The 22,249-nt window shown below is 40.9% G+C and overlaps 1 protein-coding gene across 3 annotated transcripts in view; it reads right to left on the minus strand.

The window, feature by feature from the left end:
* Positions 1-22,249, minus strand: part of NPAS2 (neuronal PAS domain protein 2) — a 168,080-nt gene that overhangs the window by 91,168 nt on the left and 54,663 nt on the right. For all 3 annotated transcript variants that reach the window (XM_073590461.1, XM_073590460.1, XM_073590462.1), the window contains exons 2-3: positions 20,012-20,065; positions 19,698-19,846 (exon numbers count right to left, since the gene is read on the minus strand). In XM_073590461.1, the coding sequence (XP_073446562.1) occupies positions 19,698-19,846; positions 20,012-20,065 (203 nt within the window). The remainder of the gene's footprint in view (positions 1-19,697; positions 19,847-20,011; positions 20,066-22,249) is intronic.

The raw sequence follows: 22,249 nt of genomic DNA on the forward strand, positions 1-22,249 counted from the left end.
GGTTTGGGTTAGTGTGAGTGGCCACCTAATGTTGGAAAAAAACGCAAACGCGGTAAAAACGCACTAAAAATGCATACAAACGCTTAAAAACGCTGCGTTTTTTTCATGCATGCTCATAAAAATGCTTGAAAAAAACGCAGCAGTTGTATGCTTTTGTATGCGTTTTTCAATGCGTTTTTTTGCGGGAAAAACGCGCTGCAAAAAAAAGCAAGTGTGAAACAGGCCTAATCTAGAAGTGAAAAATGAATTTTCTATATAATGATTGATGCTTTAAAAATATCAATACATTTCTGAAAATGTCATAAAAATAGTAAACTTTTTTCCGGTCTCTATGAAAAACAATTAAGGTCACCACGTTATTTTTAGCCATGTATTTTTTTAGCTGTAGTAACTTGTGCAGATTAATTTGAATACAATTTTCATATTTATTTCTCAGTGTATACTGTTAACTTGTTCATACAACATCAGTATTCTGAGCTATTGACTTATATTTAATATAAAATAATTTAAAAAAAAAAAACTGATCATGATTATTTAATAACTTATGGTACCCAGAAAAATAGAAATATTCAGGTTGAAAAAGCTGCAGAAAAAAAGGCAGAGATGTTTACTTGGCCAGTACTCAAAACAAATGCACTAACAGGACGCAGTGGACCCATTTAACACAGGTGCAAAAATGCTCTCAGCCTGCCAATCCGTGGAGGGGGTAGTTGTTTGGTTTATTAATGCACAAGAAAAGTCTGTATGCGGCGCTGTTCACACACAGGCAATGCACACACAGCGCATCTGGCTTACAGTCTATTGGTGACGCCCATACTATTAGACTAGGCGGGCTGCCAAGTGCTGTCCAAAATGCATCCCATGTGAACAGACACCACAGTTTACAGAGCAAAACGTGCCCAACTGCACCCTGAAAAATAAAGTGAAAAAAAACATACAAAAATATGTGAGGTATTAGTTGATATGGCCAAAATATGCAAGCTCGCAATCCACGTCATGGGTCCTCACAACACTTACGAGTCCTATCACTAATTCTATCACTAAGCAGCAAAAAAAGAGGACTTATATTCAGGTTGGCAACCCTGCACTGAGCCACAATGTAATCTGCTGTTGATTTCACAATATGGAAGGTACAATTTCATACAAATATATAACTTTCACCAAAAGGATGATTAAATAACACTACTATGTCATTGCTTGGCTCTGTCCTATCATCTTCTAAAAGTACTGTTGCACAAGTTCCTTTATCAGCTTTAATTTTACAGTTTTTCATATTCATGTTATGCAAAAATATAAATTAAAAATCAAAAAACACTGAAAAAATTTTACTGGTTACACTTCTAACCAATTTGGTACTTAATGATAAAGACAATTTTTAAAATTCTGAGCAATGTCACTTTATAAAGTTACAGCTCTGGAACTCTTCAACGTATCCCACTGATTGTGAGAATGTTTTTTGTGACATATTGTACTTCATGTTAATGGTAAAATTTCTTTGATATAACTTGCGTTTATTTATGAAAAAATGGAAATTTGGCAAAAATGTTGCAATTTTCAAACTTTTAATTTTTGTACCCTTAAATCAATGTGGTGACACACAAAATAGTTAATAATTACCATTCCCCACAAGTCAACTTTACAAAAGCACAATTTTGGAAACATAATTTTTTTTTGTTAGGACGTTATAAGGGTAAAAAGTTGACCAGCGATTTCTCATTTTTCCAACAAAATTTACAAAATCACTCTTTTTAGGGACTATCTCACATTTGAAGTGAGTTTGGGGATCAATATGACAGAAAATACCCAAAAGTGACACCATTCTAAAAACTGCACCCCTCAAGGTGCGTAAAGCCACATTCAATAAGTTTAAAACTATTAACCCTTCAGGTGCTTCATGAGAACTAAAGCAATGTTAAAAGGAAAAAAATGAACATTTTACTTTTTTCACAAAAAATTTACTTTTGAACCAAATTGTTTTATTTTCTTTAGGGTATCAAGAGAAAATGGACCACAAAATTTATTGTGCAATTTCTCTTGAGCACGCCAATAACCTGTATATGGGGGAAAGCAACTGTTTGGGTGCATGGCAGGGCTCAGAAGGGAGAGAGCACCACTTGACTTTTGAACGCAAAATTGGCTGGAATCAGTGGCGGTGCCATGTCACATTTGGAGACCCCCTAATATACCTAAAAAGTGGAACCCCCAATTCTATCTCCAATCCTAACCACAACACAACCCTAACCATAATCCTAACACCAACACACCTCTAACCCTAATCCCAACTCTAACCATAACCCTAACCACAACCCTAACTGTTATGAATGGGTCACCGAGGAGGAGAGCATGCCAAGGCTAAGCCACAGAAAACCAGAGAGGTTGGTAACTAAGCGGATTGCAAACTCCTGATCCTATCCACACAACTAGCAGTAGCCATAGAGCGTACCTGCGATGATCCTAGACGCCTCGGCACAGCTGGAGAGCTAACTAAGCCTAAAGCAAGAAAGGGAAATCTAAACTGCCCCAGAGCATACCCCAAAGGAATAGATAGCCCCCAAACATATATTGTCGGTGAGACAAGATGAAAACACAAACGCAGGCAGGAAAATAGACTGAGCAAATGATGGGGCCCAGACTGACTAGACAGGACAGGAAAGGAAAGACACTGTCTGCAATCATGCAAAAAACCCTGCCAAAAGTCCAACACGTCAGATGCACAAAAATACTGAAGTCGCACGACTTCGCCCCCACTATATCAGCACTCTGGTATATTCTGAAAGCAAAGCAAAAAGAGACCAATACAACAGGGGACAAAACAAACTGGCACAAGCAGTAACATATGGGCGGTGATTCAGCACAGCCCCAGCCGAAGCTGGCTGACCGCAGAAAGCAGAAATAGACAAAACCAGATCAAATGCAAACAGAAAAGCAAATGAACCACTTCGCTGAACCATGCAGGAACAGAGCAGGAGACATCAGACCTATGAAGGCACAGGAAGAAAACCACCAGCAGGGATAGAGGGAGTCGGCTGTCTTAAATCCCAATCTGAAACCCCAGATCTCCAATCGTCATCCTCATTATCAGGTGGCAAGCCTCTGTCAATCAGATCAGCTCCACTACCTCCAGTAACCACTAGAGGGAGCCCAGAAAGAGAACTCGCAACCCCTCTGTCAATATGACCAGCTCCACTACCTTCAGTAATAACCAGAGGGAGGCCAGAAAGAGAATTCACAACCCCTAACCCTAACACACCCTAACCGTAATCCCAACCCTAACCATAATCCCAACCATAACCACAACCATAACCGTAACCACAACCCTAACCCTAGCCCAACCCTAACTTTAACTCTAACCCATAAGTTTAGCCCAACCATAACTTTAACCCAACGCTAACTTTAGCCCAATCCTAACCCTAGCTCCAACCCTAACCCGAGCCAAACCATAACCGTAGCCCAATGCTAACCCCAGCTACCCCCCGGTAGCCGAGACACTGGAGAATTTCCGACGCTCGGGGGTGCTATACACCTATTTCTCAGCACTGTCAAAAAGCGGTGCTGAGGAATAAGTATCCTTAACTTCTGCCGTTAAAAGGTGTATCGGCGGTTGTTAAGGTGTTAAAGGGGAAATAATCCATTATTCCGAAAATTTTAGATGTCACCTTAAGGAGGATTGGCCACTACTCTTAACGTGTAAATACAGAAGTGTTCAAAATAATAGCAGTGTGTGACAAAATCTTTCTACCAGTTTTTATTTCTATGCTTTGGGAACATTGCACACTGTTTTCGAATTCAAAACATGAAGAGAAATGTATATAATTTTGAACTTCTTTACAGAAAATAACAAAATAATCACTGGGCTGTTCTAAAAAATAGCATGACTTTGGGATATGGGACGGATCCCCACTCCATCTTAAAACAACCATAACTACAGTTATTCCTCTTGAGTATTTCTAAATAAATTGATAAATAGGTGTTACCATTCTTTTTAAAGGGATTAAATGTTATCCTACATAACATAAATGCTATTCTGAAATCTCTAGGAGGAATATGTGTCAGTGTTGAATAGTTTTGATTCTAGATATGTCCTTAGTCATGATGGAGCTGTGGCATATTTACTGGTACAGTGAGTTTTAATGTAACCAACATTTATGGTTAATAGAAAGTGAGAGAGACAAAAATAGGTCAGAGTAGTGTTCTACAATTTAAAAGCACAATATAAGTAAAGCCTGAGAGGTTTTGCTGCACTGAAACTATGTTTTTATTATCATGGCTGTCGAGGTTGACAATAATTAAGTATAAACAAGCAAAGACATTTTTTTTTTTACAAAAGTAGAATAAATAGCAATTAATTATTCCCTTCATGACCTTAGATGTATCCATATGTCTAGTTTGGAAATGACTTCCCAACCTTGGATGTATGGATATGTTCCAGTAATTTGGCGTGCAAAGACTATGTACGTGTGATCGCCGTCGAGTGTTCACAGCTGATACTCATTGGCAGAAGGGGTGCCGCACCACTCCTGGCAGTTTAATCCCCTAAATACTGCGATCATCGGGTCATTTAGAGGGGCCAATCATTACCATGATGAGGCAATGTCATCATGACAACATCCAGGTCACCAGGGATGCGCAGAGCATAGTCTAACAAGCTTGTGTCAGTGCAGCACTGACAGTTCATAAAGCATTGCGATGCATGCTTTATAACAGTGATCAGACTGAAAAAGGTTATAGTACCATATAGTATTTTTTTTCTGACAAAGAAAAATGGTCAAAATTTAAAAAAAAGCCCCAGTGCTTTCAGACCTCAAATAATGCAAAGAAAACAAGTTCATAATCATTTAGCAACAACAATACTAACGTTTTAACTCAGGAAGAGTTCAGAAACCAACATTTTGTGGAATAACCATGATTTTTAATCACAGGTTTCATGCGTCTTGGCATGCTTTCCACCAGTCTTTCACACTGCTTTTGGTGCAATAATTTAAGCAGTTCTTCTTTGTTTGATGGCTTGTGACTAGAGTTGAGCGATACCATCCGATACTTCAAAGTATCGTATCGGATGGTATCGGCCGATCTTTAAAAAAAGTATCGGTATCGCCGATTCCGATACCGGAAGTCCCATTCAAGTCTATGGGACTTCCGGTATCGGAATAAGAAAAACCCTTTCCTGCCCTTGTACAGCCTCTCTGGGGTCTGTACGGGCCTTTCGGGGGGCTGTGCCGGCCTGCCAGGGGGTCTGTGCAGGCTCCGGTGGTCTGTGCCGGCCTGCCGGTGGTCTGTGCAGGCTCCGGGGGGCTGTGCCGGCCTGCCGGGGGGCTGTGCCGGCCTGCCGGGGGGCTGTGCCGGCCTGCCAGGGGGTCTGTGCAGGCTCCGGTGGTCTGTGCCGGCCTGCCGGTGGTCTGTGCAGGCTCCGGGGGGCTGTGCCGGCCTGCCGGGGGGCTGTGCCGGCCTGCCGGGGGGCTGTGCCGGCCTGCCGGTGGTCTGTGCAGGCTCCGGGGGTCTGTGCAGGCATCGTCCGATGGGACTACAAGTCCCATCGGGCGATGCCTGCTACCATGACAGTGATTGACACATTAGCCAATGATGGGACAGTAGTAGTCCCATCATCCGGCTAATGTGTTAAATGTAAAAAAAAAAAAAAAAAAATTACATGCTACATTCATACTACATACTACATACATGCTACATTCATACTACATGCAACATACATACTACATATATACTACATGCATGCTACATATATACTACATGCATGCTACATACATACTACATATATACTACATGCATGCTACATACATACTACATGCTACATGCATGCTACATACATACTACATACATGCTACATTCATACTACATGCAACATACATACTACATATATACTACATACATACTACATATATACTACATGCATGCTACATACATACTACATATATACTACATGCATGCTACATACATACTACATGCTACATGCATGCTACATACATACTACATACATGCTACATATATACTACATACATACTACATATATACTACATGCATGCTACATATATACTACATGCATGCTACATATATACTACATGCATGCTACATACATACTACATATATACTACATGCATGCTACATACATACTACATGCTACATGCATGCTACATACATACTACATACATGCTACATATATACTACATACATACTACATATATACTACATGCATGCTACATATATACTACATGCATGCTACATACATACTACATATATACTACATGCATGCTACATACATACTACATGCTACATGCATGCTACATACATACTACATACATGCTACATATATACTACATACATACTACATATATACTACATACATACCACATACATACTACATGCATGCTACATATATACTACATGCATGCTACATACATACTACATATATACTACATGCATGCTACATACATACTACATGCTACATGCATGCTACATACATACTACATACATGCTACATATATACTACATACATACTACATATATACTACATGCATGCTACATATATACTACATACATACTACATATATACTACATGCATGCTACATATATACTACATACATACTACATATATACTACATACATGCTACATACATACTACATATATACTACATGCATGCTACATATATACTACATGCTACATACATACCACATACATACTACATACATGCTACATATATACTACATGCATGCTACATACATACTACATATATACTACATGCATGCTACATACATACTACATGCTACATGCATGCTACATACATACTACATACATACTACATGCTACATACATACCACATATATACTACATACATACAATACATTCATACAATACATACATAGACATACAGTACATATAACATAGAGTAACATACTTACCAATACTTGTCACATTGTTCCCCGAAGCCATTGTCGTCTACGGAATAAATATTAACATAACAAACCACAAAAATACTCACCCACGATCCGAAGCAGTCCACGAGTGTGTCCCACGACGATCTTGGGTAGAGAACTGCAGCATCAGCTGATGCTGCCGTTCTCTACGGGCTGCAGGAATCCAATGACGGAAGGTAGGTATCCTTCCGCACTGTATTCCTCCGCCACTTAAAAAAAAAAAAAGTCCCTAGTCTCACTTTATGCCATTGCTGTGTGGGAATTTCATTTTTTTCATTAATGTGCACTCTGCACCCCATGACGACTGAAAAAAAAAAACAGAAATGTAGAAAGTTTTGCAAATTTATTTAAAAAGAAAAAAAACTTTAGTTCCTATAAATTTCTGCTTGCTAGCATGAACCGCGTGCTTAAAGGGGTTGTTCGGGCTTTTCACACAATCTCAGTACAGGACGATTTTCCCTCCTCACTAGTTTCACTTTCCATAGATCACTGTTCAGCGTGTGTCTGGGGGAGGAGCAGCTGCTCTCTGCAGTGAGGCTGCTAGAGGTGGAGGATTTGTTACTGTGTGATGAGGGATTCTTCATGTGGATGGGGAGGGCCTGTAGCTATGGAGGGTGGGGTTGTTGCTATAGAGGGCATGTTTGGAATAGAGTAGGAGGTTACAACTAGTTCTCATTTCAATGCCATAACACCCCTCTTTGGACGTTCTGTTCAGAATATCTAGAAAACCATGCAAACTAGTGACAGAAAGTAAATTACTTATTGTCATGATTCTGCAGCCAAGATATGTACTGAGATTATGTGAAAAGCCCGAACAACCCCTTTAAGATCTCCGCAGAGTGGCTCAATGATATTGAGGTCAGGAGACTGAGATGGCCACTCCAGATCCTTCACTTTTTTCTGCTGTAGCCAATGACAGGTCATCTTGGCCTTGTGTTTTGGATCGTTGTCTGTTATGATTGAGTTACCGTAGGAGGCAAAAATAGAAATGCTTGCTAAGTCCAGAAAACCAGAGAAGTTGGCAGCTATCGGATTGCAGACCCCTGAACCTATCAACACAACTAGCAGTAGCCGTGGGGGGCTCCTACGATGCCCTAGGCCCCTCGATCACAGCCAGAGGACTACATAGCCTAAAGACAGAAAGGGAAATCTAAACTGCCCCAGAGCAGACCCCAAAGCAAAAGGCAGCCCCCCACATATAATGACGGTGAATCAAGAAGAAAGAACAAAACACAGACAGAAAGATAGACTGAGCAAAGATGGGGCCCAAGCTAGCTTAGATAGGAAAGGACAGGAAGGCTGCTGTCTGCAATCCGTGAAAAACCCTATGAAAATAAGAGCCAACAAACTGACAGTAAAAAAAGCCCTGAAGACGCTAGGCTTCAAAAAAGGCTATGTCAGTACTCAGGAATATTCTGAAGACAGAGCAACAGGCAAAAGGAGATTCAGCTCACCCCAGCAGGGAATGGCAGGATCCAGAAAAGCAAGGAAAACAAAACACTAATGCAAAAAGGCAAAGCAGAAATCTTAGCTTTAGATGAGCAGGAATCAGACTGGTTTCCTAGAAGTCCACAGAGAAATCACCCGCAGGCCAGAAGGGCGTCGGCAGCCTTATATCCAGTCATTATCTCCACTCAGCCAGTCATCATCATCAGCCCCAGGTGTTTGACAAACAGGCTCACTACCTTTCTTCACCAGAAGAGGGAGTTCCTCGGGTCTCAGTAGTGAAGGGGAAAATGAACTCACAACAGTACCTCCCCCTTCAGGAGGGGTCACCGAACCCTCAACCACGCCACCAGGGAGATCAGGGTGAGCCCGATGAAAGGCACGCACCAATCTTTTGGCATGAATATCAGAGGCAGAGACCCAGGAATTATCCTCCTGACAATAACCCTTCCACTTAAACAAATACTGGAGTCTCCGTCTAGCCAGACGGGAATCCAGTACTTTCTCTACCTCATATTCCATGTTACCTTCAACCAATACAGGGTCTGGAGGTGCAACCCCCGGAACAACAGGTTCAACAAACCTCTTCAACAAAGATTTATGGAACACATTATGGATTTTAAATGTGACAGGAAGAGCCAAACGAAAAGAGACCGGATTAATAATCTCCAAAATCTTGTAAGGTCCAATAAATCTAGGCTTAAACTTAGGAGAAGCCACCTTCATAGCAATATTTTTTGATGATAACCACACCATATCACCAACCTTAAACTGGGGACCAATGGTCCTATGTCGGTTGGAAAACCGCTGGGCCTTTTCCTGGGAGAGAGATAACTTATCCACCACTTGGTCCCAGATCTGATGCATTCTCTCCACCACAGTGTCAACACCTGGGCAGTCAGAGGGCTCCACCTGCCCTGAAGAAAATCGAGGATGAAACCCAAAGTTACAAAAAAAAGGTGACATCAAAGTGGCAGAACTAGCTCTATTATTTAAAGCAAATTCGGCCAAGGGCAAAAATGAAACCCAATCATCCTGATCAGCAGAAATAAAACATCTCAAATATGACTCCAAGGTCTGGTTTGTTCTCTCTGTCTGCCCATTGGTCTGAGGGTGAAAAGCAGAGGAGAAGGACAACTGAATTCCCAGCTTGGAACAGAAAGTTCTCCAAAATCTAGACACAAACTGGACTCCTCTGTCAGATACAATGTTCTCAGGAATCCCGTGCAAGCGAACCACCTGTTGCAAAAACAGGGGCACCAACTCAGAGGAAGATGTCAACTTAGGGAGTGGTACAAGATGAACCATCTTAGAGAACCTATCACAAATCACCCAAATAACAGTCATCCTTTGAGAGACAGGCATATCAGAGATGAAATCCATTGAAATATGGATCCATGGCCTCTTGGGGACAGGCAAAGGCATCAACAACCCACTAGAGCGAGAACACGATTTAGACCGGGAGCACGTCCCACAGGACTGCACAAAATTCCCGACATCACGAGACAAGGAGGGCCACCAAAAAAACCGACTCACCAGATCTCTAGTACCAAAAATACCTGGATGACCAGCCAAAGCAGAGCAATGAACTTCAGACATAACTCTCTTCTTCCACTGGTCAGGAACATACAACTTTCCACTGGGACAACGCTCAGGTTTGTCCTCCTGGAACTCTTCCAGAGCACATCTCAAATCGGGCGAGATGGCAGAAAGAACTACCCCTTCGCCTAAGATGGTAGCAGGCTTGGTCACCACAGGAGAATCAGCAAAGAAGCTCCTAGAGAGGGCGTCAGCCTTGACATTCTTAGTTCCAGGAAGAAAAGAAACCACAAAATCAAAACGTGTAAAAAACAAGGCCCACCTAGCCTGTCTAGGGTTCAAGCGCTTAGCCGACTCTAGGTAAATCAAATTCTTGTGGTCAGTGAGGACCACGACTTGATGCTTAGCTCCCTCCAACCAATGTCTCCACTCCTCAAATGCCCATTTCATGGCTAACAGTTCCTGATTCCCCACATCATAGTTACGTTCAGATGGAGAGAACTTTTGGGAAAAGAAAGCACAGGGATTCATTTTAGATGTTACAGGATCCTTTTGGGACAAAACAGCTCCTGCACCAATCTCAGAAGCATCCACCTCTACCTGGAACGGAAGTGAGACATCAGGTTGCCGCAAAACCGGGGCGGAGGTGAATCTTCGCTTCAGCTCCTGAAAGGAAGAAACAGCCTCCGGAGACCAATTTAACACATCAGCACCCTTCTTAGTCAAATCAGTCAATGGCTTGGCAATACTAGAAAATTTTGCTATAAATTTCCGATAAAAATTAGCAAAACCCAAAAACTTCTGGAGGGCCTTCAAAGAAGTGGGCTGAACCCAATCGTAAATGGCCTGTACCTTGGCCGGGTCCATTTCAATAGTTGACGGGGACAAAATAAATCCCAAAAAAGAAATCCTCTGTACTCCAAAAAGGCATTTAGATCCTTTGACATACAGGGAATTCTCCCTCAAGATCCGGAACACAGTCCGAATATGTTCCACATGAGAATCCCAATCCTTGGAGAAGATCAAAATATCATCCAGATAGATAATCAAAAATTTATCGATAAAATCTCGGAAAATATCGTTCATGAAGCACTGGAAGACAGAAGGGGCATTAGTGAGCCCAAAAGGCATCACCAGGTACTCAAAATGTCCCTCCGGAGTATTAAACGCCGTCTTCCATTCATCCCCATGCTTAATGCGAATAAGATTATACGCCCCCCTGAGGTCAAGCTTGGTAAACCAGCAAGCACCTTTAACTCTGGAGAATAGATCAGAAATAAGGGGTAACGGATACTGATATTTAACAGTAATTTTGTTGAGAGCACGATAATCAATACAAGGTCTTAATGATCCATCCTTTTTGGCTACAAAAAAAAAAAACGGCACCCAAGGGTGACGAGGATGGTCTAATATGACCCTTCTCCAACGCCTCCTTAATATAGGATCGCATAGCCTCGTGCTCGGGTACAGATAAATTGAAGAGCCGACCCTTGGGAAATTTACACCCCGGGCTCAGTTCAATTGCACAGTCATAACTCCTATGAGGAGGCAGAGACGCAGACTCATTCTCACTAAATACATCATAAAAGTCCGCCAAATAATCAGGAACATCATGCGACTGAGGAGAGGTGGAAAACACCGGAGCCTCACTAAAGGCACACCGACAACCCCAACTCACCACAGACACAGATTTTCAATCCAAAACTGGATTATGAATTTGTAACCAGGGAAACCCCAGAACAATAGTATCATGCAGATTATGTAACACCAAAAACCTGCAATTTTCTTGATGGTCTGGGGCGACCCGCATTACCACCTGGGTCCAAAACTGAGGTTTATTTTTAGCCAAAGGAGTAGCATCAATCCCCCTCAAAGGGATAGGCGTCTGCAGAGATGTCATCGGAAATCCACAACGTTTAGCAAAATCCAAGTCCATTAGGTTTAGAGCTGCTCCCGAATCCACAAAAGCCTTGGCGGAAAATGTGGACAGGGAGCAGATCAGAGTAATAGCCAGAAGAAACTTAGGTTGAACACCACCAACAGAAAACGTGTGTGCAAGACGTTTCTCGCGTTTAGGACAGACAGAAATAATATGTGAGGCATCTCCACAGAAAAAACACAACTTATTACGCCTTCTGAACTCCTGACGCTGCTCTCTGGAAAAAACTCTATCACATTGCATAGGTTCAGACATCTGTTCAACAGGTGGCAACACCTCTCGTACAGCTCTGCGTTCGCGCAAACGCCGATCAACCTGAATGGCTAAAGACATAGAATCGTCAAGACCAGAGGGAACAGGAAATCCCACCATAGTATCTTTTACGGCTTCTGACAACCCCTTCCGAAAGAGAGCAGCCAAGGCATTATCATTACAGGTAGTAAGTACTGCCCACTTTCGGAATTTTTGACAGTACAATTCTGCAGAATCACGACCCTGGTTCAATGCCAGCAGGGTCTTTTCAGCCTGATCAATGGCATTAGGTTCGTCATACAACAACCCCAAGGCCTGAAAAAATGCGTTCACATTAGTCAGAATAGGATCATCTGGTTTCAAAGAAAACGCCCAATCCTGGGGATCGCCACGCAGCAAAGAGATGACAATTTTAACCTGCTGCGCGGAGCTCCCTGACGAGTTAGGCTTCAAGGCAAAAAATAATTTACAATTATTTTTGAAATTCAAAAATTTAGACCGATCCCCAAAAAATACATCAGGTGTAGGAATCTTTGGTTCAGCAGCATGTGAATGAGCAAGGTAGGCGGAAATTCCCCGCACTTCCGCAGCGAGCTGCTCCACACGATCAGACAATTGCTTTATCTCCATTGAGAGAAAAAAAAAATTCCCCCTACGGCCTCAGAAATATAGAGGAAAAAATATACACACCTTTTTTTTTTTACAATTCTTTCCTGCAATTGAGTACCCTAGGATCTGCGGTATGGCGGGTGATTCTGTTATGATTGAGTCACCGTAGGAGGCAAAGATAGAAATGCTAGCTAAGTCCAGAAAACCAGAGAAGTTGGCAGCTATCGGATTGCAGACCCCTGAACCTATCAACACAACTAGCAGTAGCCGTGGGGGGCTCCTACGATGCCCTAGGCCCCTCGATCACAGCCGGAGGACTACATAGCCTAAAGACAGAAAGGGAAATCTAAACTGCCCCAGAGCAGACCCCAAAGCAAAAGGCAACCCCCCACATATAATGATGGTGAAGCAAGAAGAAAGAACAAAACACAGACAGAAAGATAGACTGAGCAAAGATGGGGCCCAAGCTAGCTTAGATAGGAAAGGACAGGAAGGCTGCTGTCTGCAATCCGTGAAAAACCCTATTATAAGAGCCAACAAACTGACAGTAAAAAAAGCCCTGAAGACGCTAGGCTTCAAAAAAGGCTATGTCAGTACTCACCCCAGCAGGGAATGGCAGAATCCAGAAAAGCAAGGAAAACAAAACACTAATGCAAAAAGGCAAAGCAGAAATCTTAGCTTTAGATGAGCAGGAATCAGACTGGTTTCCTAGAAGTCCACAGAGAAATCACCCGCAGGCCAGAAGGGCGTCGGCAGCCTTATATCCAGTCATTAACTCCACTCAGCCAGTCATCATCATCAGCCCCAGGTGTTTGACAATCAGGCTCACTACCTTTCTTCACCAGAAGAGGGAGTTCCTCGGGCCTCAGTAGTGAAGGGGAAAATGAACTCACAACAGTTGTCTTGTTGAAACTGTCGCTTGGCAACTTGAAGCTTCATCTCCCTCCATAAGTTTTCTGTGGGACTAAGGTCTGGAGACTGGCTAGGCCACTCCATGACCATAATGTGCTTCTTTTTGAGCCACTCCTTTGTTGACTTGGCTGTATGTTTTGGGTCATTGTCATTGCTGTATGCAAGTCCCCACTCAGATCTGTCATCGGAAATATATTTACAGGTGCATGTCTCCAGAAGCACAAGCCGGGCATAATTTACTGTGTACTACAATGTACAGGCACTAAAATAGTAGATTTGCAATTTGCAACAAGCAACATCCACTGCTGAATTTGCAACAAGAAATGTCTACTGGCACCTCAGGGCCTATCCCAGTGGGTCATGGCACTCCCAAACCATAACAGAAAAATCTGCACTAAGTTATGGCATACCTTCTCTTCTGAATTTTGCACTGTGCCTCATAAGTAGTTCCCAATTACATGTAGGGTACTGGCGTACTAAGGAGAATTGCACAACAAACTGAGACGTCCATTTTTTCCTTTTAACCCTTATAAAAATTAAACATTTTGGGATAAAACAAAATGTAATTAGTGTAAACATGCTAACTGCACCCATAGATGAATTCATTGAAAGGTTTAGTTTGAAAATGACGTCACTTATGGGGGTTTCTGCTGTGCTGTTCTGGCACCTCAGGGGCTCTGCCAATGTGACATGGCACCCTCAAACCATTCAAGCAAAATCTGAACTCCAAAATGGCACATCTTCCTTCTAAGCTTTACACAATGCCTCAAAAGTAGTTTTCCCCTACATATGGGGTATAGGTATACTCAGGAGAAAGTTCATAACAAATTCTATGGTCCATTTTGCTCCTGTTACCCTTGGGAGAACGAAAACTTTTGGACAAAACCAACAGTTTTGTGGGAAAAAAATTATTTTTTTATTTTCACAATTCAACATTATAAACTTCTGTGAAGCACCTGGAGATTCCATGAGGGGTCTAAATGGGGTCACTTCTGTTTTTTTTTCACTTTTTAGGCATATCAGGGGCTCTCCAAACACAACATAGCATCCGCTACTGATTGCATCAAATTTTGCATTCAAAAAGTAAAATTACTCTCCTTCCCTTTACAACCCCTGTCGTGCACTCAAACAGTAGTATTCCTCCAAATATGGCGTATCTGTGTACTCGGGAGAATTTGCATAACAATTTTTGGGGTCATTTTTTTCCTGCTACCCTTGTGAAAATGAAAAATTTGGGGCTAAAGTAACATTTTTATGGGAAAAATGTGACTTTTTACTTTCACTGCTCTCCATAGTAAAATTCAGTGAAGCGCCCGTGGGTTCAAGGTGCTCACCACACATCTAAATACATTCCTTGAGGGGTCTAGTTTCCAAAATGGGGTCACTTGTGTGGTTTTCCACTGTTTAGGTACATCAGGGGATCTCCAAACGGGACATGGCGTCCGCTCTCAGTTTCAGCCATTTTTACATTCAAAAAGTCAAACGGTGCTCCTTCCTTTCGAGCCCTGCCATGCCCCCAAACAGTAGCTTTCATGGACATATGGGGCATTTGGAGTCCATTTTCTCCTGCTACCCTTATGAAAATAGAAAAATTTGGGCTAAAGTAAATTAAAAAAAAAGAAAAAGTAACAGGTTTCTTGTTTTTTTTCCACATTGCATTAATTCCTCTGAAGCACCTGAAGGTTTAATAAATGTGTTGAATGTGGTTTTGGGGACGTTGATCGGTGAAGTTTTTATAATGGTGTCACTTTTGGGTATTTTCTGTCATATAGACACCCCAAAGTGACTTCAAATGTGATGTGGTCCCTAAAACAAATGAGAAATCTCTGGTCAAATTTTAACCCTTCTAACTTCCTAACAAAAAGAAATTCTGTTTAAAACATTGTGCCGATGTACAGTAGATATATGTGAAATGTTATGTATTAGGCCGGGTTCTCACTGCGCTATGGCAGTCAGTTTAACGGACTGAGTTATACCGCGGTATAACGCGGTGTAGCGCAGTTCGTTAATGCTGCCATACACCACTATTATGTGGCGCATCGCGACGTATGCCGTAAAGCGGCACGCGTTCGCGATGTGCCATTAAGCACTGATGGAGCCTCGGACACGGCCTGCAGCGTCTGAGGCTCCGTCATAGCTAGCGATGATAGGGCTGGTTAACGCTATGTGAACCTGGCCTTAACTAGTTTGTTCGACATAACTCTCTGGTTTAAGGGCATAAAAATTAACAGTTTGAAAACTGCCAAATTTTCAAAATTGTAGCCAAATTTCCTGTTCTTTCACACTTAATTGCAAGTCATATTGAACAAATGTTACAACTATCATGAAGTACAATAAGTCACAAAAAAAACCTCTCAGAATCATTGGGATCCGTTGAAGCGTTCCCAAGTTATTATCACATTAACTGACACTGGTCAGAACTGTAAAATTTGGCCTGATAATGAAGGTGAAAACAGGCTTGGGGAGGAAGGGGTGCAATAGCAGTTTTGGGGAAAAACTTGTGCCTGTTTTCATGTGATGTACAGGTTTTGTTCTGAGCGAGTCATAAGAATTATGTTCCTCTCTTTGGCTATATCATGCTCCTTAGTAATAATTTTCCTGGAATATCAACAACTCATAATTCAGATACATAGTCTGGGGGAGGCTATAAAGTTCTGTTCAATAATATATCGACCTGAGTAGGCCACCATATTGCTTAGCATGCTGATGACATAAGGGAGAGAAACCATAGGATGGGAGAGAGTAATGTTAGTATAAAATAGTGATAGTTTAACTGCTAAGACATTTTTTAGGAAATGCATATTAAAATATGGTGATAAAATTAATTATAGAAAAGGAGTTTGGCAAAATGGAACATTCAATCAAAATATAACATTAATGAAAGATGTTAAGGACCATTTGCAGTCACATAATTTTCTGTATTTTAAAGCTATAGAGAAATTGTTTAGCTTAAAAGATATGACAGAATAGATATCATATACTTCTCCATGGTACCTGACCTAAGGGTCCATTTACATGAACTCACCGGGAACACTAAACAGTTGTCGATTGGTAAATCTTTAATGACTGCCATTACACATGAGCTGGAGCTCCTTTCCTTTTGACAGCAGTCTTGGTACTTTTTGCAAACCTGTGCTTTTCTATGCTATTGTGACCATGTGATCAAGACTTGGGATGAGCCAAAACATCATATACAAAAATTCACATGATCATATTTGGTCCTAATTTTTGCCAAAATAAAATTCACAAATTGTTGCAAATTTCCTTGGAGAGTACTCTATTTTGAATTTATTGTTGAGTGGATTCTTCTTATGAGCACCTCCAGCTTATTATATTGAGCGTTGCCCGTATTTTGTCACTGTAAATGAAAGATATTTGCTGGTTATATACGGAGATGGCTATTCTAAGTAAGCACCACTACACACCTAATTTCTGTTTGGAAGTGACAATCAGTCTTTTGATATTTGTACACATAGGCTTTCTGACTCCACCCCTCAGCCTCAGGCATTTTTATTATAGCAGAATTGTACCTTTCTATATATATGTAGGCTTTCGCCCAAGAGATAATTCACATTAGAAAGGTTCCCAGCAATGAGAATCACCTTATCGTGGCTGCCGGGTACATATGAATTGGCCAACTTATGCACTAAGTATTCTCCATTTTTATAATTTTCTAGTGCAGTAATGCTATTCAAAGGTCATATATTTCATGTCTGCATGCTATAACACTACAGAGTGCTACCTTATTTGTTGGCTATAATTGAAAGAGAAAGTGCTTTGGAGACCCTCCTGGTTTTGTCATCCAAATAATGATGAAATACTGATCAAAAATACTGGTGTGTCAATAAAAAAATTAAGGGTAACATTGGACAACTAAACAATCAGCTCATAGTAAGGTCCAAGGAAAAAATTGCAGCATGCTCGAGTTAGATGCGATTATTACATCGCATTCAGCCATGCAAGTCAATGAATCCTTTGAAAGCATCAGACTGCACTCAGATGACATCTGAGTTTGGTTCAATTTTCATGGACTGACAGAATGGAGAAGGTGGGAAAAATGTTTTCAAATCCAATCAAACACTATGCTTATACTATGATCAAACTCTGATAATATAATATCCACCCAATTCTCTCTGATGAGAGAAAATATGATGGTGTGACTACTGTAGCTAAGGCTGAATCATTTTTTAGCCTGTTAAAATGTAGGGACTATGTAAAAATGATTGTGAATATTAAACAGTTAATGCACTATTTTTGGAGAACTAAAGTAAACCTGAAAATCCACACTTCTATTACTTTGCTTCAAATACTTCTGAACCTACAGTGGGTACGGAAAGTATTCAGACCCCTTTAAATTTTTCACTCTTTGCTTCATTGCAGCCATTTTGTTTCCGTACCCACTGTAACTGTAATCCTGTTTCATAAGAAGAGTCTTCCTTCTTTAACAAAATCTTAGAGAATTGCTAAAAAAAAGACAAAATAGTGGAACATTTTTCTTGGCTGTTTTAAATATTTATTTTCTGTTTTACCTACCACGAGCCTCCACTTCAATGGTAAAATGTGAAATGTGATGGGATATAGACAGTCAAGAAAGGCCGTACTGAGCCCCCGGCCTCAAGGGAGGCCGACAGGATGAGGTGACGTGGGAATAAAGGGAGCTGGCATGCAAACTCAGTGCTTATGGGGTTAATCAATGTGGAGTTTAAGTCAGGGATGCAGGTGGGAGGGGGGAATTTTGTGGTGAGGAAAAAGAAGGGGGCCATATAAAAGGGGGTGGCTATTTTACACAGGCAAGCATTTTAAGTACTCATCGAATTGTAGCGGTTCCCGGGCGGAGCAGACAGACTCTGAAACGTTTTTTTGTTGCAACGGTCCGCTTTTTGCAAGTGCGCATGCTGGAAGATTTGCTCAGAGAAGCATTTTAACCCTGATTAGGCCTGTTTCACACTTCAGTTTTTTTGTGTCAGTTAAAATCCGCCAAAATGGCGGAAAGCGGATCCGTTGCTAACTGATGTGAACGGATGCCACCGGACCGTATTTTTTACGGATCCGATGATTGAAGAATTTTAAAGGAACGGCAGCCCGGGGAGGGGGGAGGGGGGAGAGAGAGAGAGAGATTTTTTTTCCAGCCGCCAGAACAGACTTTAGGGTTAAATTTCCGGCTGATTGAAGTCTTTCGGGCATGCGCAGTGTGAAGTGCGGATCCTGCTGGCCGAAAAAACGTTACATGATCCGTTTGGGCATGTCGGCGGACGGAAAAATTTTGGCGGATCCGCAAAAAAACGGATCCAACGGATGGCCATCCGTCAAGAACCGCCGGTAATGCAACTCAATGGGAAAAAAAACGGATCCGCCAAAAAAAATGGCGGATCCTTTTTTTGCAAAACGGCGGATCTTGACTGATGGACAAAAACTGAAGTGTGAAACAGACCTTATCGCTCTGGCAGCGGTATAAAAAAGTCTCTCTCTCTCTCTCAAAATAGCACCAATGTGGGGTACGGCAATAAAAGTACCTAATTATGATAGACTTTCTATCTTCATTTTAAATGCCCACTCTGAATTAGTAAACTGGACACTTTTGGATCGGAAATGTTATTTCAACTTGCAATTGCAAATATTCATTGATAATTTGCTTTAGTCATTTTTTGAAGAAAGGCCGGAGGTAAGTAGTTGTATGTGGCCATAGCAATTTTGGTCTTAGCAGCCAGGTAGAGTAATGTGGTAGCCGAAACTGCACAAGTGGATTATTTAGGACGTAGAATTGTTGTTGTTGTTTTTTAACAGTTTTCATTTAAAATATGTGTTCTGGGTAAGGCAATGGCAGTGAAATCCTGCACCATCCAGCAAAAAAACTACATATACCTGTTAAACATGTACTTTTTAAAATAAAACATTTGAGCCCATGGGTGGCAGATGAATGCCGACTGCATGGTGGATGGAAAAAAATGGATATGGGTGATAAAAGGCATCTGTCTGATGATGATGATGTTAGAGACAAATTAAAGAAGGACATGTCAGTGCTCATCCGAAATAAGTAATAAAACCCATTCATTGTGGAAACAAGTGACTTTACCATTATGTTTTTGGAGGAAGCCGATAACTTTTTCCAACACTGTGGTTTTGTCCATCTTGCGGGCATTCCCGGGAAGCATGGTGCTGAGCTCCTTGATAAGCACATTGAACTGATCACGTCTCTTTTTCTCAGACCTGTTACGTAAAGCCCTGGAGAAACAAACATGTCAGTCTAGAGAAACATTTATGGGGTTAGGAGATTGCGGAAGGGGTATAAGATTACAACACTAAAGCTATAAATCAGTTTTTTCCCAATAATATATATTCTGTAAGTAAATGTATGAAGTAGGAACTGATTCATGTTGCTGCTCTTACCTCTTTGCCCTATCTTTCTCATCTCCATCCATTAGCTTCTCCGCGACACTATTCCTGTGAACAGAGAAGGAAGTTGCTATTTAAATGAGAAAAACAGAGTCAGACTTTGTTTCTTTTTCTGTGATTCCCAGTGAGTCATGCCATCATTTACTGGAACATAATCTTAAAGTTACAAAGAAAAGTTTCTGACAACACCTTGGGTATTCATTTCATAGAGCAAATTTCAAGTAATGTCAAAACGATTGATGATCATTCTGGGAAAACACGTTTAGTTCCACAGCGCCTTACAGACATTATCATCACTGTCCCCACTGGGGCTCAAAATCTAAAATCCCAATCAGTATGTTTTGGAGTGTAAGAGAAAACCCACACAAATACAGATATGCAGATGTTATCCTTGGTGGGATTTGAACCCAGGACCCCAGCACTACAAGGCTGACCACTGAGCCACCGTGCTAATTAGGTCATTTAAGTTACATTTTAGCTAGCATTTATAAAAGTATCATTTATTAATCTCTTTTATACCGCAAACAGCATCTACATATTAGTTCATAATTTAGGGAAAAAGAGGTAGGTAAAGAAGTGGCTCATAAGTGAAAAATCATATTTCTCTGACAAAATATAATAGGAAATTTCTTATATTCTCTTGTACTATTGTTTTATACAAAGTTTCATGACAGTACAATTCCTATTTAAATACAGTAGAAGAGCGACTTTTAGGATTATATTATGAATTTTTACCTTTTTATGGAGCATCGAACAATACTATGTTGAATGTGTATTATCATAATCATAGTAATATTAAGTCTTTATTAAAATGATTGCTTAAAGGGAACCTGTCAGCAGGATTGTGCGCAGTAATCTACAGACAGTGTCAGATCGGCGCAGTTATATTGATTAAATTGATACCTTGGGTGATGAAATCCGTCTTATAGTTGTTCTTTAATCTTTATTTTCAGTTTTGTGTTAACGAGATTCTCGTACCCTAAGGCGGGGTTCATGTACCGTATATGGTCTCTGATTAGATATTCATAATGCAGACTGCTGACAGGTCACTGATCCCTCACTGACCTGCCCACTAGTTTGCATAATGAATACCATCATATACTGAAGAAAGAGACAAAAAATTCTTCGGCAGGCAGGTGCCGGCCGTGGCACCTGCAATGCAGCATAATCGCTTGTTTAGTGTGCCAATAATACAGTTTCTTGATGTTACTCAGCTAGGGGAAAAAAAATCTATTTGAAAATGGAGCCCGCCGCACCTGCCCAGTAGCAGCTATCATTCTCTAGCTGTGATCCCATAGCTGCTACTGCGCATGCGCTGGCGGCGCCATTTTACTGGAGATGAAAAAAAAATTGCTCCTCCAAGATGGCGCCGCCCGCACCTGCACAGTAGCAGCTCACGGCACTCAGAGATATCCGGAGTGCACCAACAATCAAAGGAAAAATTCTACATGTCCAGCAGTGGGACTAAATGGAAAAGTAAAAAAAAGTTACATAAAGTATGTAATAAAGTAGGAAAAAAAACACAGGAAAAAAGCGCACACAAAAAACCTTTCTGATAAAACAAAAATAAACGATAAGTGCACATAATTGGTATCGCCGCGTCCAGAACCACCCGATCTATAAAACTGGTATGTCACTTATTCCATACTGCGAACATCATAAAAAAGTATTAAAAAACACACCAAAAATGTTGCTTTTTCATCATACTTACGAAAAATTAATAAAAAGCAATCAAAAAGTCATAGCTTGAAAAAAAATGGTATAAATAAAAATGTCAAACCGACTAAAGAAAAAAAAACAAGCCCTAATATAACTCTTGGCAAAAAAAATAAAAAAGTTACAGCTCTCAGAATATGGTCACGCAAAAAGGATCCAAGGGGTAACGTTTCTCCTTTCAGAGCGCAACATGTCAAGCCTGACATGCCAAGGTGATGAGCCACAATTCTGCTCTGGGAAATAGGGAAATTGTCTCATTAGAGAGGAAGAGGACTTGAACTCTAGTGTCACATATATATATATATATATATATATATATATATATATATATATATACACACACATACACATACATACATATACACACACATATATACAGTGGGGAAAAAAAGTATTTAGTCAGTCAGCAATAGTGCAAGTTCCACCACTTAAAAAGATGAGAGGCGTCTGTAATTTACATCATAGGTAGACCTCAACTATGGGAGACAAACTGAGAAAAAAAAATCCAGAAAATCA

Source organism: Dendrobates tinctorius, unplaced genomic scaffold (genome assembly GCF_039654945.1).
Source record: "Dendrobates tinctorius isolate UK_male_01 unplaced genomic scaffold, ASM3965494v1 ptg000117l, whole genome shotgun sequence".
In the NCBI taxonomy this organism is placed as follows: domain Eukaryota; kingdom Metazoa; phylum Chordata; class Amphibia; order Anura; family Dendrobatidae; genus Dendrobates; species Dendrobates tinctorius.